The sequence below is a fragment of the Danio rerio genome, chromosome 3 (genome assembly GCF_049306965.1).
Source record: "Danio rerio strain Tuebingen ecotype United States chromosome 3, GRCz12tu, whole genome shotgun sequence".
NCBI classification, from domain to species: domain Eukaryota; kingdom Metazoa; phylum Chordata; class Actinopteri; order Cypriniformes; family Danionidae; genus Danio; species Danio rerio.
Genome location: NC_133178.1, coordinates 48,404,932 through 48,424,833, shown reverse-complemented (window position 1 = coordinate 48,424,833; position 19,902 = coordinate 48,404,932). Strand labels below are relative to the sequence as shown.

General features: G+C 36.7%; 1 protein-coding gene across 2 annotated transcripts in view; it reads right to left on the bottom strand.

The window, feature by feature from the left end:
- The window catches only part of ppap2d (phosphatidic acid phosphatase type 2D), a 65,268-nt gene extending 45,566 nt beyond the window's left edge, over positions 1-19,702 (bottom strand). Inside the window, exon 1 of one of the 2 annotated variants that reach the window (XR_012399798.1) lies at positions 19,092-19,702. Coding sequence is in view for 1 of the 2 variants with exons in the window: in NM_001079978.1 (NP_001073447.1) it covers positions 19,092-19,284 (193 nt within the window). In the remaining variant the exon portion in view is untranslated. 2 annotated transcript variants of the gene reach the window in all.
- Between the last annotated feature and the right edge of the window lie 200 nt (positions 19,703-19,902).

The window sequence follows — 19,902 nt, the reverse complement described above, 5'->3', positions numbered from 1 at the left end:
CCTCATTTAGAGCTGTAACCCTGCGCACAGAAGAGAGTTGGCAGGCTCCAGCAGGCTGCACTGGATCAGTGTTGAGTAGCTTAGAGCGAGTCTGATGCTAGACTAATGCACTTTAGCCCAAGGCGAGAACACAGACAGAGATAATGGCAGGGTGGGCTCGGTGGTCATTTATTGAACAAATGAGAGTAGATTGTAGAACTAGACTCCATCTGACAGGACGATTATTTGCTAATAAAGGTGTGAAAGCTGTAATCAAGGCATAAATCATATATATATATATATATATATATATATATATATATATATATATATATATATATATATATATATATATATATATATATATATATATTCACCGGACACTTTATTAGGTACAGCTATCCAACTGCTTATTCACGCAAATTGTTTAAACATCACATGGCAACAATTCAATGCATTTAGGCATGTAGACATGGTCAAGACGATCTGCTGCAGTTCATGCAGAGTACCAGAATGGGAAAGAAAGGTGATTTAAGTGAGTTTGAACGTGGCATGGTTGTTAGAGCCAGACGGGCTGGTCTGATTATTTCAGAAACTGTTGATTTTCTGGGATTTTCTCGAACAACCATCTTTAGGGTTTACAGAAAATGGTCAGAAAAAGAGAAAATATCCAGTGAGCGGTAGTTTTGTGGGCGCTAATGCCTTGTTGAGGCCAGAGGTCAGAGGAGAATGGCCAGACTGATAGAAAGGCAACAGTAACTTAAATAACCACTCATTACAACCGAGGTTTGCAGTAGAGCATCTCTGAATGCATAACGTGTTCAACCTTGAGGCGAATGGGCTACAGCAGCAGAAGACCACACTGGGTGCCTCTCCTCCCTGGTAAGAAAAGGAAACTGAGGCTACAATTCGCAAAGGCTCAGCAAAATTGGACAAAATAAGCTGCCAGGTTTGATAAGTCTGTGGTATGAGTGGTGTAATGCTGTGGGAGATATTTTCTTAGCACACTTTCAGACATCCCTAGTCTCCCGAAAGTCACAGGAGTCTCCTGCAAATGCATAGAGACTCCCGAATGCCAGCAAATGAATGATAATCTCCCGGAAATCGCGGGTCTCCCGCTTGGTCCTTAAATACATCGCACACCCCTCTCCACTGCATTCCACCCAGCTCTTCAGGTATATCTCGAGCCACTCGCTCCCACCGCTATTCAGCTCGCATACTGCCCCACCCCTCTTCAGATCTGTCAACCCATTGGGATGTATGCACTTTGTGATCATTAGTACCAATTGAGCATTGTTTCAACACCCCAGCCTTCCTGAGTATTGTTGCTGACCATGTCCATCCCCAAATGACCACAGTGTACCCATCCATTTCCAGCGGGATATTGCGCCATATCGTAAAGCATAAATCATCTCAGCTTGGTTTCTTAAACATGAAAACGAGTTCACTGTACTCAAATGGCCTCCAAATCTCTGAAATGTTTCCAGTATCTTGTTGAATCTATGCCACAAAGGATTAAGGCAGTTCTGAAAGCAAACGGGGGTCCAACCCAGTACTAGTAAGGTCTACTCGGTATAAATAAATATAAATATTTCAAGAAAGCAATACATGCAAACTTATTTTTGCTTAAATGTAAGAAGATTCACATTCATGCATATGCATTTTGTCTTTTAACAATGTAGAACTTTTGCATATTACTATAACTATTTCATCCTAGAACACCAATGTTATCTAGCACAATAGTTGATACTCGCCATACAGTCACATATTGATTGAGCTATTAGTGTGAACTGAAGCGAGTTCATGTTGCTCAGTGCATTTATCAACATGAATGAGCATGTGGAAACAGCAGACACCATGTGCTCTGAATGTACAGCCGCCCACATAACTGACATGCTACAGCGTGCTGCAATCTTACTGTCTCACTCCACAGCTTTCCCTGCCAACTCAGTGGAAACACAAGATGCTTCACACAAACACACACTTTCTGCCGAGTCTTTTGTAAAAGCACTTTTGATTTGCTGCCACATTTTTTTTTGTGTCAGGGAAGAAAGGTGAAGGAGAGAGAAGTGATAAACAGGAAGAGAGGCTTCATTCAGGTACAGCTTTGCTCCATCTGATAGGCAGCACGTCCTGAAAATGCTCAATGAGATGTTAACACACACACACACACACACACACACACACACACACACACACACACACACAGTCGCTACCGTGTCTATGTCTTCTGCTTTGATGTCTCAATCATTTCCTTTGGAGCAGACCTGCGGGCAGCTCACCTGTACAAATCTGATGAAGCACTAAGGGTCAGATTGACGCAGAGTCACTGAAGCAGCACTAAATCCAAACCATACACACACACACACACACACACACACAAAAGAAAACTTTATTACTACTCTATTACTACTATTGTCATGGTTGCCAGTTTAAAGAAAAACTACAGATAAAAAAGAAAAAAAAAGATTGATAAAAGTACAATTTATAATTGCATTTATCGTTAGATCTGTGATTTTTATCACAATTTTGAAAACTGACAGTACATCCTGTAACATTGCAATTTGGTAAATGTGAAAGGCTGCAATGTAAAAATTAAAGTCACCAGCGATCTCAATTCTGTGGATCACTAGAGAACTACAAACCTGCCACCAAATGGACTACAATGCACCTCACACACCTATTCTGGTTTTCCCTGATGACATCCACACACAGACACAAAGCTAAAGCTCATCATTGATTCATTACCTGGACTATAAAGACACCTCTCATTTCCACCCACATTGCTGAGTCTTGTTTACCCTGTATCATTACGAAGCTTTTGACTTCGCACACGACTTGTGTTGAATCTTTTGCTTATGTGCTCTGCTGTTTATTGTCTAGTCTAGTCCCATCCTCCTTGTTATCCCATTATTAGTTTATGCAGTTCACCTACTTGTTTGTTAATTATTTCTGCTTATAGGTCACTCTTTTCTGATATCCTATGACAGTTTGTCGTCAATGCTTCGACTGTATTCCTGTTCCAGTACTGTCGTGTCCTGCCTTGACAGCCCAGTCGAGTTATTTGCCTTTTGATAATGACCTCCCTTAGTGTAGTTTGTTTTTGCTGTTTTATTTTATTTTATTATTAATAAATACCCATCTATTTTCCTGCATTTAAGTCCTTGCACATTTCCTTTACTAAAACGTGACAGTCTTATTATTTCTTCTTTTGTTTTCTTTTTTTTACTTCTTTCTTGTGAACTGTACTATCAAAAGAGTCCCAAAAACTATTTTATAATATACATATAATATGAGGGGTGACGCAGTGGCGCAGTTGGTAGTGCTGTCGCCTCACAGCAAAAAGGTCGCGGGTTGGAGCCTTGGCTGGGTCAGTTATAGTTTGCATGTTCTCAATGCGTTCACGTGGGTTTCCTTTGGGTGCTCTGGTTTCCAAAAAATAATAGTTTGTAAAAATATATATATAAAATAAATAAATGAATAAATAATGACAAAAATATGTATGAAAAAAAATGGAATAAAGGTTATATAAATTTGATTGACACAGTTCGGAAAAATGTACCACATAAATTACATTTATAAATAAGAATTTACTAAAACCTACAACAAGAGTTTCGTTTAATGAGGCATACCTATGTATTATTACAAAATAGAAAGGCTGACCTAAATGTCAATGTAAAATTCACACTGTTAATATTTAATATGTAATATATTACAAATTAATTTCATATACATGTAAAGTGTCTACTTGTTTAAATAAGATTTCTTCTCCTTGGAATTATAGGTTCTATCTGCGTTCTGAATGATTTTGAGATATTGAGTTTCAAAGTTTTTGCATTCCATATAGCAAACAGTATGTGTGTAACATTTGTTTTTGTTTTTTTTTTAATAAAAAGTCTTAAAATGTAAACAACTTTTTTTTAAATCTCATAATGTAAATAAGTTGTCATTTAATAAGAATATGTCAATGACTCAATTTTGACAAATCAAATAGAACCTTATTAGGTGACGATTTCCGCTTTCTAACTTTCTCATTCATTGCATCAGATATTTACATTCAAAAGGAACAGCACACTCTGATTTGTACTTACTAAGATGTTTAAAAGTATAAACAATCATTTTAATTGTATTATGTTTCAAATTATTAAAAGCTTTTTGCTGGCAAATGTGTAAAACCTAGTGATTCGAAGGACAGAGGCAAAGTATAAATACTTGAAATACAATTGATGAGTATTTTGGAGATCCTTTTTTGGGTCTCTCAATGCGTCATCAAATGATTCTTATTCTCAATATGACTGTCATCATTTTTGTTATATACCATAAACTATTGTTACACTAAATGACATTTTAGTGGGCGTCTTCTAATCTATCCATCTACTGTTGTGATTTGTGAAATCCCCTCTTTATCTTTGACCCATATACAAACAAAGTAACAAACCCACACAATCATGAACCTCTTGATTATGTTTTCATTATTAAACAGGCCATGGCACAAATTTAGCGGCAACAGCCAGTTTTATATACAGTTAAAGTCAGACTTATTACCCCCCTCTGAATTATTAGCCCCCCCTGCTTATTTTTTCAACACAATTCTAAACATAATAGTTTTAATGACTCATTTCTAATAACTGATTTATTTCATCTTTGCCATGATAACAGTAAATAATATTTTACTAGATATTTTTCAAGACAAGTATTTACAGCTTAAAGTGACATTTTAAGGCTTAACTAGTTTAATTTAGTTAAAAAGACAAAGGCTAGGGTAATTAGGCAAGACCCTCAAAAACAGAATTAGCTTAAAGCGGCTAATAATACGGATCTTAAAATGGTTCATAAAAAAATTAAAAACTGCTTTTATTTTAGCCAAAATAAAACAAATAAGACTTTCTCCAGAAGAAAAAATATATTATCAGGCATACTGTGAAAATTTCCTACCTCATTTGGGAAATATTTAAAGGGGGCTATTAATTTTGACTTCAACTGTATACATAAATGCAGGGTCAATATTATTAGACAAATTAAGACAACTTGATTTTTTGTTTTCTTCTTTGATTGGCTACAAAACAACCCACTGTTGTCCAGTGACTTGCCTAATTAAGCTAACTTGCCTAGTTAACCTAATGAAACATGACATGGGAAAAATTTGAAAAAGAATTTAAATATCACAGTAGAGCTAGTGTTTGTTTTACATAGTACTACTATCTTGTTTGCAGCACTAAACAATCATCACAAAAAAGAGGATAATCTCAAATAAAGTCCCAAAGCATGTAACAAATCGACCCATTTGAAGAATTACTACAAGGTAGAAGTACCAGAGCTTCATCCAAACACTTGCAATCTCTAAAAAACCATCTAAAGACCGGATGTAAACCGAGTCTGTTTACACTAAAAGCATGTATACATCCTTGTGGCTCTGCTTGCTTTAGCTTGCTCAGGTATGCCTGTGAACTTTGCTTCACACTTTCACCTTTGACCCTGCTCAAGCCACAGGTACTGAAGCATATCTCCGGGGCGAGCATTTCTCCAAAACCTCCTCGCTGCACTGTAGCCCGGCCGAGTGGAATGTACTGACAAAAGAGTTGGAGAGAAGCGGAGCCAAGTGTGTGATCGATCGCCTCAGCGTGTCTCAGCGCCTCTGTAAACAATCTGCAGTGTTGTTTTCCGCTGCTGATGCCGTCGGCCGCTCGCATTCACATGCACAGCAAGAGTTTCTCAAACAGATCCGCTCAAAGCTGCTCTTATTCCAGCTTTGTTGGACTTATTAAAAGTGGATCAGAATGCTGCGGCATGAATGGCCTATTCACTACTGAAACACAACAAACTGAAATCAGTTACAACACTTTAGCATTTAGTCGACAGCTATTAAGCCAGCATAGAGAAAAACAAGGAAAGACACTGGTGTTTAGTTAATAGTATTTAACGGTTAAAATACTCACTTCTGATAAATCAGTCGTAACATTATAAAGTATGTTATTCTGAGCTAACCGCTAAATAACTTGGGTTCAACCTACTCTTGGTTCAGTATGTGTGACAGTTTTGGGGTCACAGTTTCAGTATGGTTGGCTACAGACAAATTTAAAGAACAATATACCTATTTATTGGGTAACAACTCACTTGCGGACATTTTTACTCAAGTAAAATTGACCAGATTGACCAAATCATCTCCTTCCCTACACCCAACCGACATTGTTTTCAAAAGCAATACAGATAAAGAAAGGCTTCGCCTGATTTTTACCACATTTTCAGGTTATTCACTTGTTTACTTAATTTTTTATCTTTTGTTTTTATTTTATGTGCTTTCTGGAACCGTTTTTTGCCAGACTTGAATCCCATCGTCACAATCAACTCCTCTCTGCGACGTACATGGTGAGCTACTGGGCAAACTGTTAACAGTGTAAAAAAGCCATCCACACGGAAGTAAGTGGTCAGCTGGTAGCGCAAAACGAAACAGTAGCTAGCAACACGTCATACCACCCCGTAGCATTCATTTTAAAGACAATATGCAGCCATACGTAGCTCTGGCTACATAACTCGTGCTCTCCAGTAATGTATATGGGGGTACCTTTTCACAACGAGCCTGTGTTAAAATCAACACAACACATAAGAAAATGTGAAGTCAGCAACAGATTTACACACTAAAAGGGGATTGAACAGGTGTTCACACCATACTTGTCAACATTGGGATGTGAAAATTAGGGATATGCCCACCATGCTAAAGAACCCAGACTTTTGCTTCGCTTCAAATTGCGTATATATAATCCGTTTGGGAAACAGCGTCTATTTATCACTATGAAGCGCGTTAGCTGACAGTCACGCATCGCTATATGACAGTTTTGAGGATTGCAAATGAAAGGGAAACAGTTGGCTTTTCTGTGTGGAGTTTGCATGTTCTCCCTATGTTCGTGTGGGTTTCCTCTGGGTGCGCCGGTGTCCCCCACAGTCCAAAGACATGCGGTACAAGTGAATTTGGTAGGCTAAATTGTCCGTAGTGTATGAGTGTGAATGAGTGTGTGTGGATGTTTCCCAGAGACGGGTTGTGGCTGGAAGGGCGTCAACTGCGTAAAAACGTGCTGGATAAGTTAGTTGTTCATTCCACTGTGGTGATCCTGGATTAATAAAGGGACTAAGCCGACAAGAAAATGAATGAATGAATTATCCTTTTCTGATCATTTTTTTAAGTAGAACAAACTAAATGTGTCATTCGAATTACTCATTAAAACTGCCAATTATTTGTCAAATAATTGTTTAAAACAGAGTCATTATTATTTTTTGACATTTAAGACACAGTCAACTGTAGTTAAGGTCAAGAAATGCTGTTAAAAGAATGCTGTTATAAAATTCATGACACCATTATAATGGCCTCCTGACAATCATGTTTATGACAGATTTATGACAGCTTTTGTTTTCTAATGTCAAGTTGTCATGACATAGACAGGTTATGATGAATTGTTTATATAGCCGGCAGCTAGCTCTCTATAACTTTCACATGGTCCCCCACTGAAGCTGCCCAACCTGTGGTCTGTGTGAGTCCTTATGCCCCAGTAAAGTGACGGGGACTCTATACTGCTCAGTGAGCGCAGTCATTCGGGTGAGACGTTAAACCGAGGTCCAGACTCCTTCCAACCATCTATATATCATAATTGGCTTCATCACTCTGTCTCCTCTCCACCAATCAGCTGGTGTGTGGTGTGCAATATGGCTGCCATCGCGTCATCCAGGTGGATGCTGCACACTGGCAGTGGATGAGGAGATTCCCCACAATGTTTAAAGTGCTTTAAATGTCCAGAATTATATCATAACAAAGATGTCTCAAACAATTTCACCTTTGCATTTAAAATGATATCACTAAGCAAATTACACTTAACGACAGTTGCTATGAGCATGCATAAAACATTCATTTTCATTTTTACCATGTTTTGCTTGTTTGTGTAATGTATGGATATTGACAACAGAGATGAGGATACGCCTGCAGTTTATTTAATGAGAAGTCATGCAGGCAATGGTCAAAGACATAGCAAACAGTAGCATTAAGGTAATCCAAAATACAAAGTAAAAAAATAAATAAAAAAACAGACAAAAGGTCAGGCTAGGAGGCAAAGAAAAACAGACTCAGCAACGTGTGTGTGAGAGGTAAATATAAAGTCCAGGAAATCAGTCCATAATGAGTTACCAGCTGTGTGTGTGTGTAATCAGGGGTTATCAGAAACTGGTGTGTGTTAGGTGCATGAAGGTATTTGTAGTCCAGTTCAGTGACATATGTGTAGTTCATCGGCAATCTGCAAGAAGTAGATTGGTGGTGATCGTGATAGAATGCATTCCTAAAATGTCTGATTAGTTTTACGCAACAGTATAACAAGGTTGTTTACTTCCAGATGTTGTAAGGTGCTTTCCTTTGTCTGAAATAATATGAAACATACGTTTTTTACTTCTTTTTTTTTTTCATTTCAAATATACATGACTTTTTTCAGTCCTAATAAATAACCAAATACATTTTAGAAATAAAATTTGTAATAGGCTGATAATAAATATTATTCATTATCTGTGCGCTGTTAACTGTTCAAGCATCAATATACAGTATGAACTAATTGTTGTGGAGTCGCAGGTGTTAATATGTTGACTGTTAGTGTAGCAGATTTTACTGTATCTCATCAAATCAGATTTTAAAGCAAATGCAAACATATTATATATTATGAAGAAATAGCTGACAATAATATACTATGACTGCACATGCTTGTTCTACATTAATGTTCACTGGCCAAACTGCAGGATGGAACATAGAAAACTAGTCCATTGCACAAAATTCAACTGATGACACATGACACAATGACAGTATGTCTGCACAGTAAATCTATTCATTCAATGATAATTATTTTTTAATGTAAATAAGTAACCATAATTGTAAAAAGATTGATTTATTGATTGATGGATGTTTTAACATATTTAGGACATTTTAGTAATCGTTTCAAATGAAAAGATAATTGAATAATTATATTTTAATCATCTTTTGTCATGCTTCAAAGAAGTACAGTAATTTTTTGAACTCCAATTTGTTATATAATATTGCATTTCAAATGAACACGGGTGTACTCAATTGCAGATCATACTGTCACACTTATGTTATGTGTGATGGGCTTTTAAGATGTTTTCACACTTAGCAGGTTTACATTGATTCAGGCAAACTCTGGTTTGACTGCTCTATATATGCTTTATTTCTAAACACTGGCGTCCAAACCCAGGCACTCAAAATACGTTGACCACTAAAGACAACTAAAACCAAACCCATCTAAATGCAAAAACAAAGCATGCCTCAAGATCATAAACAATAGCATTTTATTATTAGGGTGTGTGCTCATCTGCAAAATATCTTTTGGATGTCAATTTTCAGACCTTAAAGATAGATTTATTTTTCCAATGTTCATTCACTCATTTATTTTCCTTTGGCTTGGTCCCTTATGGTCACCATAGTGGAATGAACCAATTATTCCAGAATGTTTTATGCAGCGGATGCCTTTCCAGTTGCAACTCAGTACTGGAAAACAGCCATACACATCTATTCACACACACACTCATACATTACAGCCAATTTAATTAATCAAATTCACTTGTAGCGCACGTCTTTGGACTGTGGGGAAACCAGAGCACCCAGAGGAAACCCATGCCAACATTGGGAAAACATGCAAACTCCAAACAGAAATTGCCAAATGGCCCTTTTGGGACTTTATCCAGTGACCTTCGTGCTATGTGCCTCTGCTTTTGTGATTTTTAAAATGTTTAACGTTTATTCAGCAGACCTTTTAAATATGTTTATCATATTTTGAATCTTTCATCACGACAATACGGAGACATCTATTTGATGCTTGTTTATATCTGGAAGACAAATTTATAAAAGCATTTTGCTCATTTGCAAAACGTCTACTGCATGTTCATTTTCTGATAGTAAAAATATGCCTTTTGGTGTTTAAAATGTAGAATGTTCATTTCACAGACCTTTAAAAGACCTTCATCAGATCTTTGAATCTTTGATGTAGATCACAACATTACAGAGACATCTATTTATTTAATGTTTGCTCATCTGCAAAACGTATATTACATGTTACTTTTCTGACATTAAGAATATGCCTTTATGATGTTTCAAATTTAGAAGAAATGCCAAATAAAGCTGTACTGTGCCAAAAGGAAGCCCTAATAATAATAATAATAATTCGTTACATTTATATAGCGCTTTTCTGGGCACTCAAAGCACTTTACACAATGGGGGGGAATCTCCTCATCCACCACCAGTGTGCAGCATCCACCTGGATGACGCGACGGCAGCCATTTTGCACCAGACCGCACACCACACACCAGCTGATTGGTGGAGAGGAGACAGAGTGATGATATGCCAATCATGATATGGGGAGGGTTAGGAGGCCATGATGGACAGAGGCCAGTGGGCAGATTTGGCCAGGATGCCGGGGTTAAACCCCTACTCTTTTTCGAAGGACATCCTGGGATTTTTAACGACCACAGAGAGTCGGGACCTCGGTTTAACGTCTCATCCGAAAGACGGCGCTCACTGAGCAGTATAGAGTCCCCGTCACTATACTGGGGCATTAGGACCCACACAGACCGCAGGTTGGGCGCCCCCTGCTGGCCTCACTAACACCACTTCCGGCAGCAACCCAGCTTTCCCAAGTGGTCTCCCATCCAGGTACTGACCGGGCGCAGCCCTGCTTAGCTTCAGTGGGCGACCATGTGAGAGTTGCAGAGAGCTAGCTGCCTATGTTAACAGTGTCCAGAAGCGCTGTCGACTTCTTTGGACAACTGGGACAGACCATCACACTTTGGAAATGTGTACTGAGGTAAGATGAATCAGTGTTTGATTGGATGACTGAAAACCAAATTAATCAGTGAACGTTCATTTAAAATACGTTTATCAGATCTTTAAACAAAGAATATGCTTTTCAAATAATATGAAATTTAATTTACATCACAACAAGTAATGTATTTGATGTTTGTTTACATCTGCAAGACAAATTTGTCTAAACATTTGCTCATCTGCGAAATGTTGACAACTTGTTAATTTTCTGATGTTAAATAGACATTTAAAGTATGCTTTTAAGATGTTTCAAATTTAGAGTGCAGACAGCAGACCTTAGGAAGATGTTTACCAGATCTTGTAATCTTTGCTGTACATCAAGACATTACAGAGACGTCTATTCATTTAATGTTTGTTTAGATCTGGTAGACAAATTTATTAAAGCATTTGCTCATCTGCAAAATGTCTAATACATGTTAATTTTCTAATGTTAGGATTATGGCTTTATCATGTTTCAAGTTTAGATCATTCATTCAGCAGACCTTTTAAAGATGTTTATGAGATCTTTAAACAAAGAAAATGCTTTCCAAACAATACATTTTATTGTGAATCACAACAAGTAATGTGCTTGATGTTTGTTTACAATTGGAAGACAAATTTATTAAAAAATCTGCTCATCTGTGAAACATCCATTACATGTTAATTTTCTGAATTTTAATAGACATTTAAAGTATGCTTACAAGATGTTTCAAATTTAGAGTGTTCATACAGCAGACCTTAGGAAGATGTTTATCAGATCTTCAAATTTTTGCTGTACATCAAGACATTACAGAGACGTCTATTCATTTAATGTTTGTTTACATCTGGTAGACAAATTTATTAAAGCATTTGCTCATCTGCGAAACGTCCATTACACGTAAATTTTCTGATGTTAAATAGAAATTTAAGGTATGCTTTTAAGAAGTTTCAATTGTAGAGCATTCATACAGCAGACCTTAAGCAGATCTTTTTGTTTAGCAGATCTTTAAATCTTTGCTGTACATTAAGACATTACAGAGACGTCTATTTATTTATGTTTATCAAACAGCATTTGCTAAATTTCTAATACATGTAAATTTTCTGACATTAATATTATGCCCTTATGATGTTTCAAATTTAGATTGTTCATTAAGCAGACCTTTTAATGACATTTATCAGATCTTTGAATAAAGAAAATACTTTCCAAACAATATAATCAAACAAGTAATGTGTTTGATGCTTGTTTACATCTGGAGGACAAATTTATTAAAGCATTTGCTCATCTGTGAAATGCCCATTACGCGTAAATTTAAAGCATCTTTTTGAAATGTCTCAGCAGACCTTTTAGAGAGGTTTATCAGATCTTTAAACACAAAAAAAGTTTTCCAGACTAATAGATCTTTAAAATACATAATTCAGACATGTGTCACCCATTTCACAAAACCATAGTTTTGTTAATTACACAGAAAAGATAACAGTAGTTTAATTATTTATATATATATTAGGGATGTAACGGTATTGTAAATACCGTCATACCGCAATATTAATTTTTTTCGATATTACCGAAGTCGCATGACTCGGTAAAACTATAGGTCTCCTGAGAAAATTTGCTCAGGCGAATGAAGCGAACGGGACGTAGCTGAAACTTCATTTCCCATCAGCCCCGGCGTGGCCATAATCCTTTGCGGTCTGTTGTCGCTACAGATCCAGTAATGCGGAAATGGAGTGTGCTGCTAGTAGCGGAGATGAAAAAAAGATGGAAATGATCGAACCTAAAGCGGGTGTTGTCGCCGCGCGCGTGCTGAATAGCGGTGCTGTCGCGCGCGTTCTGATCAGCTGTGTTGTGGCGCGCGTATTGTAAAGCGCCGAGGGGGGGTTGAGCGCGCATATTCAAGAGAGGTGTTGTCGCGCGCCTACTGAAGGGCTGGATTGGACGGAGGGTGTGTCGCGTCGCGGGGGCACTTTTGATCGTTTTGGAAGGGCATTTTCTATTCAAGACTAAAAAGGGCATGTGCACTGCACAGGTTGAGCCCTATGTGTGCACGTGCCTGCAAGTTGGGGAATACGACTAATAAAAGTCATGGGGACTGCAGAAACACAGCACACTGTTCAGATTGATTCAGACATTGACTTGTACCGCAAAGAGACCTCTATCTCACTCATGATTTGTCTTCTCAAGTGGGGGAAAGACAATGCACAATGTTACCCCACTGCTGTCAACCTGGGCCAAGTCATATCTCTCTTGTTCCAGAAACCTCAGTACCAAATGAGAGGGTTTTTTTTCTGTTGCAGGGGACATTGTAAATGCCCAGAGATACCAGCTTTTACCAGATTATAATTATATGATAATTTTCCTTTAAACCCATCTCTATCTAAGTGAGTGAGTGATTAAATGTTGAATGTGATGAGTTTTCAACAATACTAAATTGAAACTTTATTTTTTTACATGGTTTAATATTTTTTTGTTATTAAAATTGAAGTTAGTGTTTCAAAGCTTACAGATAGATGGCTAATTTGTATGTCATTGACACTTTTGGCACTTTTTTTGGAGTATTTTCAAAAGTTTTTTTTTTCCTGTAAATGATTCAATAAATACCGTACCGTGACATTCATACCGAGGTATTACCGAACCGTGAAATTCTGATACCGTTACATCCCTAATATATATATATATATATATATATATATATATATATATATATATATATATATATATATATATATATATATATATATATATATAATTTATTTATTTTTTTTTCATTTTAATGTCTTAAGACCTACACTGTAAAAAAAGAAAAAAAAAAAAAAAAGTTCTAAGGCAACAAACTTCAGGACATTTTTGAGTTGACTCATCTTTCAACCCAATTACTGCACTTGACTCGATTTAAGTTGAGTAAACTAAAAAAATGTCCTGAATTTTGTTACATTAAATTTTAAGTTAAGTCAACATTTCTTTACAATGTAAACAGTTTAATATAGATATTAAAAACATGTTTCCTTTCAACAGATTTTTTTTTTATTTGTGTTTAATGGAGGAATTCTTATGTTATGACTCCTTTAGTTTAAATTTTACAGTTATACAACTAAGTTCTCAATTGATAAAAAAAAAAAAAAAATTAAATACAAAGAAAAAACAAACCATTAGGCCGCATATTATGAATGGGATGACAACCCTTTTCAAGGTTTACCGCATTTTGGAAAAGTCAAGGATTTAAAACCGCCCACATTTACTGTAATATAGTATCTCCAGCTGAAAAGATATCCAAAGATGTTGTTTTAAATTATAAAGAAATCTGTATTTTTGAAACAAAGACAGCAGAAGTCAATAATTTATTTGAATTAATTAGCCTGACATGTTTACTGTAATAAAATATTATACATTTAAAAAAAAAAATACATATATTGTTTTCGATAGGGGAAAAAAGGTTTTGTTTTTTACCCACATTTAAAAATATTATAATTTAGAGCAGTGAGCACAATACCGTGATACTGTGATATTTTTATCCAAGGTAATCATACCGTCAGAATCTTATACCGGCCCCAGTCCTACTACATATACTGGCTTACAATGACTGTTTTTTTAGCACAGCACAGAATCGTGTTCTGCTGCAAAATTAACATATTTTTAGCTTTATATTCAGTGATTATGACTGTGTGAGTGATAAGTGAACCAGGCCTACTGTAAATGCGTTATTATCCTTTCAGTCCAGACCAAGAGAACTTGAACTGTGTGAACACCCAATATTTTTAGTTTCTGTCACTTATTTGTTTTCATTGTTAATGATTATGATCCACGTCTGATTCTGTGAATCATTTTCTTCTCTGAATTAAGCTGCTTTTCTTTTATTCTGCTGATTCTCGTGGATTTTACGTGACATAATGCTTTAAAATGACAGTTTACCCAGAAATAGAAAGTCTGTCATCATTTACATATAATGATGCTGTTAAAACCTACTTAAGTGGGCAAAATTTTCATTTCACTTTACTGTTTTTTATTAAACAATAATACAATTTAATGGGATAATTCACATAAAATGAAATGATGCCATAATTTATTCACATTTTACTTGTTTCAAAGCTTTATGAGTTTCTTTATATTTCTGAAAAGGGCTAAAAAACTAACTAATGGCTTCTATAGAATTTGTTTGTCCTATGGAAGTCAAGTCAGAGTTCTTTTTGGGGATATTTCAATGCAAATCAATAGATTTTTTTTTTTTTCAAAACATGTTACTTTGTGTTTAACAGAATAAAGAAAGATTTGGAACCACTTGAGGGTGAATAATTGTTTTTGTTTTTTTTTTTGGGTGGGGGTGGTAGTGGGGGAACAAAATATTTTCACTAGAATATTTGCACTATATTCTTCAAATGTTTGTAACTTATATGTTATGTTATTTATTTAAAGTATGAATCCAAAATAAATATGTTTTTCCAAATCAAAAGTCAGAATGTTAGGAGAATACAGCACAAATTATCTGCATCATGTACCTTTGTTTTTTTTTTTTTTTTGTTTTGTTTTTTTGAGAGTTGTAATGAATGACAAAAGGAAGTCCCACAAACTTCTCTTCCATTAAACGAGGGAAACGTGTACGATGGTAACCGGAGCAAACAGTTACAAATGACCTCGTCTTCAATCAAGTCATGCCTCATCCCACAGTTCCTCTCTGCTCACTCTCCACTTTCTCCAGTCTGTCATCACAAGGTTACATGAACTGCTCCTTCTTAATCATGTGTGAATCCTGTTACGCGTTCTCAAAACTGCTGAGTGCATGAGCGTAGCATCACGAGGTGTAAAACGATAGTCATCCTGAATCAAAGGAAGTTCTTTGCATGACATTTACCCTCAGAAACCTCAAGCTCTCCCTGACACTACTATAACTACACTTTTCTAAAAACAGATTCTGTGGGATAAGGACTTTCACCTGAAGGCCTATAGCAGGTCCTATTTGTGTAATTTGCACTCAGTCAGACTGGTGAAAAACTCACTGTAACCTGTCTGGCTGCCTGGACAGGTTCTATCTGGCAGTGCAAAAGCAACGACATAAAAAAGACATAATTAAAAGTGTTTATCCCCTCATCCTTAGTGTGAATGTTGTTGTGACACATTAAATCGTCTGAAACAGACGGGGTGTGCACTGATTTTACTAGCAGCAATGTAAAATGTAGTAAATCCATAGAGAAACCACCGGGACAACATTTTTCAAGGTTTAATGGAGATGAAAAGACCTTTTTTTTTTTTTTTTTTTGTAGTGGCGGGGAAACTTTACCATTTTTAATAACTTGTTTAAATCATCATGGTTAGTTCATGTAGTCTACATTGAGTGTATGCTTATGGTACAATGGTAAACAAAAAAGTTTTTTTTTTTTTTGCATATATGAAATGTTTTGTGTACAGACAGTATCAACCCAAGCTCATTCTGAAAACGTACACCTATATACATTTCTGGAGAGTGCCAAATATGTCCTAGGTGCTTTGTTTTTTGCAGTTTTTGTTTTTGCAAACCCACAAGTGGCCACTGTGTATGTACTTTTACCTCAAACCTCAAACTTTTTTTAAAGGTGCCATCCATGCCTGCTCTTAACATCCACACCTGCCGTTATCGCGTAAATCCACCAGAGGCCGCTGTCGACAGACTGACTCATCGACTGACCCACCCTCCTCCTTACCCAAAACAAAACCAATAGTGTTTTTAAAAGCACAGATTGACCTGCCCACCTAATACCTAAATCCAACTGACAGTGTTTTAAACAGCAAACCAGAAAAAGAAAAGCCCTTACCACATTTTCAGATTTTACTACATTCTCACCCTTTTATTTACTTCTTTATTTTATTTTCTGGTTTCTGTTTTTGTCTTACCAACTTTCTAGGACTGTAATTTGTCACATAGTAACCCGGTCATCATAGTCAACTCCTCTCTGCGTCTCAAGTCTGCCGATGTACATGGCAAACTACTGAACAAATTGGTAACAGCGGAAAAGCAGGAATGCCATTATACCGTCCTGTATCATTAATTTTTAATACAAAATGCAGCCATACGTACTTCTGGCAGCAAAATTCACAATCTCTATAAATATAGGAGGATGTTTTCAGAAAGAGCTGATGTTATAGAGTGTTTTCAAAACAACCCCAACTTACCATAATTAGCAAAATGACTAAAAACATTGTATTGTTAGCCAAGAAATTTAACTATTTTAAGTATTTTAAAATTTATGTTTTTTATTTGAAGGCTTGGGCCACAAGCCCCACCTCTAAACCCAACAACTATGAGCAAATCATATTTAAATGTATAAAATAAGATCAAACAAATTCATACGAATTAACAACTTATCAAAAAGTAACAAATTATTGTGAGATTGGGTGGGTATTTTATTTTGTCAATGCAAGGGCTTTAGCACCAAACAGTTGTAGAAACTAACTAAGAGGAACCATGCACCAGGACCGGTTACCCAAAAATTAATTTCCACTAGACAATTTTCCTGGTTGTGTCACTAGGAACTCTGAAATGACTTATAGTTATAGGGTCTAGAGCAGGGGTCAACAACCATGTTCTTGGAGAGCTACCTTCCTGCAGATTTCAGTTGCAACCCTGACCAAACACACCTGTTTGTAATTATCAATTGCTGCTTTAGGTACTATTAATTGGTTCAGGTGTGTTTGATCAGGGTTGGGACAGAATTCTGCAGAAAGGTAGCTCTCCAAGAACAGGGTTGGTGACCCCTGGTCTAGAGGGACCAGCCACCAGGACCAGTTCCCCCCAAAAATAATTCTTACTAGACAATTTTCCTGATTCCACAACTAGGAAGTCTGAAGTGAATTATAATCAAAGGTACAAGCTAATAAGAACTAACCACCAGGACCTGTTTCCCAAAAAAATTATTTTCACTAGACAATTTTCCTGGTTGTGTCACTAGGAACTCTGAAATGACATATAGTTATAGAAACTAGCTAATAGCAACCAGCCCCCAGGACTGGTTCCCCAAAAACTAATTTCCACTAGACAGTTTTGCTGGTAGTGTCACTAGGAACTCTGAAGTGGCATATAGGAACTAGCTCAAAGGAACCAGCCACCAGAAAAAAGTTCCCCAAAAATAAATTTCCATTAGACAATTTTCCTGGTTGCATAACTAGGAACTCTGAAGTGACACATACTGTATAGGAACTCGCTAATAGGAACCATCCACCAGGACCAGTACCCTAAAAACTAATTTACTTTAGACAGTTTTCTTGGTTGTGTCATTAGGAACTCTGAAGTGTCATACAGTATGTTGGCCTACAGTTGAAATGTAGAGTTATGTGAATGAAATAACAAAAAGCCGGAATATATAAACTTTTTGTGGTGCTAAATATCAGCTTGGCAAAAAAAGGCACGCCACAAACAAAGATGACACATGATACTGACATTTTCTTTTTGAATGTGTAAAATGCTGTGCTGTTGTTGTGATCAGTTCTTATGCCATTGCAATTCCTTCTGTGCTAATGTAGTTCGTTCAAATGGCATTCCTAGAACCAAAACCCTTCCCAGTTCTTGTAGTGCCAAAATGAGGGCATTATCAGACATAATCAAATGCATTTCATTAGAAAAAAAAAGCATTTAATTATGCATCAGATCAGGTAGTGGTAACAGTAAAAATAGCAGTTTCACTTTTTTCTAACTTTTAATGAAAGTTACAATAAAGTACAGCCAAAACAAAGTAAATAACACATGCGGTTCGAGCCATCTGAAAAGGCAGTTTCACTTTTCTCTGGAGAACTGCTTGTTTCCATGGATACGCTGAATTTCCCAGGACAAACTTTCCTGCCAACTCTAAACTGAAGACACACAAACCACGTGCGCAGAGGTTATGAACTTATTATTTTCCCTTTCTAAGCTCTGATTTGGCTTTTTAGGGGGATTATTTGGATTGAGCAACTTTTGAGACTTTGTTCCCATGTCAAGTCGTTTGCGTCAGAAACATTTTTGTTATATATTGTGAGGACAACACATGAAGTAGTTGCACAACTTTTAAAGCCCTGCTATAAATCTGTTGTGCTGCTTTAGAATTGTTTTCTTTGCATAGAAGCAGAGGAGGTGGGAAAAAATTGCATCAGCTTGGCATAACCTTAATGCATAACAAGTTATGAAATATCTTTGAACTGACCTGCAGAACGTTATATAATGTTTCTTAATGCTAAAACCAAGAAGTGTAACCTAGTTATTTGATGACACTTTTGCAAATGATCTAATGACATGCCATTATGTCATTAACATAACAATGAAAGTTATTTCAAACTCTCACACAACTTTCTTTCTCTTACCCACGAGCAGACAGAGGATGTCCAGCCCAACCAGCATCTTTCTGCTGGAGCACTGAACCGTATCCACAGGTTCAGCGGGGCTCAGGATGTGCTTCGTGCCGTTCTCCCTCGCTGCCTCTCCGGATCCGCCGTTATCCGCCAGCCGCTGCTGGAGCTCCGAATTCATACTGTTCACCGAATTCAACTTCTGCATGATGTCCGTAAAATTCAATACTTTTTTTGCGTATATGTTATCCTTTATAACGCAGATAAAACCAACTTGACAGCTTAAGAATAAAGTTCACTTTAAGTTTCGAATCCTTCTGAACGTTTCCGTTAAAATCCAATAACTGTCACAACTCAAGCGTACGTTTAAAATAAGTGAATGCCGAAACTTTAACTAATAAAAGCGAACAATCTTGCACAGGGATCCTGGTTCGCTCTCTTTTACACGAAAACTCCTTTCTCCAGCACTTGAGAGAAGTTTGAGCTGCAGTTTGGCCATCATCATCTGGACATGATGGAGAAAAGCACATTCCTGAAAACATATGTCAGTCAAAAGTTGTCATCCTCTGTGACTTGTACTCTCCATGTCAAAACTCCTATTTCCTTCCCCAACCGAGAGAAAACTTGAAGCGGATCGTGTTTTGATTTGTGGGTATTAGTTATTCCTCCGCCCCTCTTTGGGGCTGTCACAAATCCTACTGAGCTTCCTTCCTAGACAGCATTCTGGTGTTGAATATGCGATCCGAACGTGTGAAAACTTGGTAGATGGATACTTAGGGAACGTTTTCGCCTGTGAAATTTTATTTTTAATTAATCTGATCGTTAA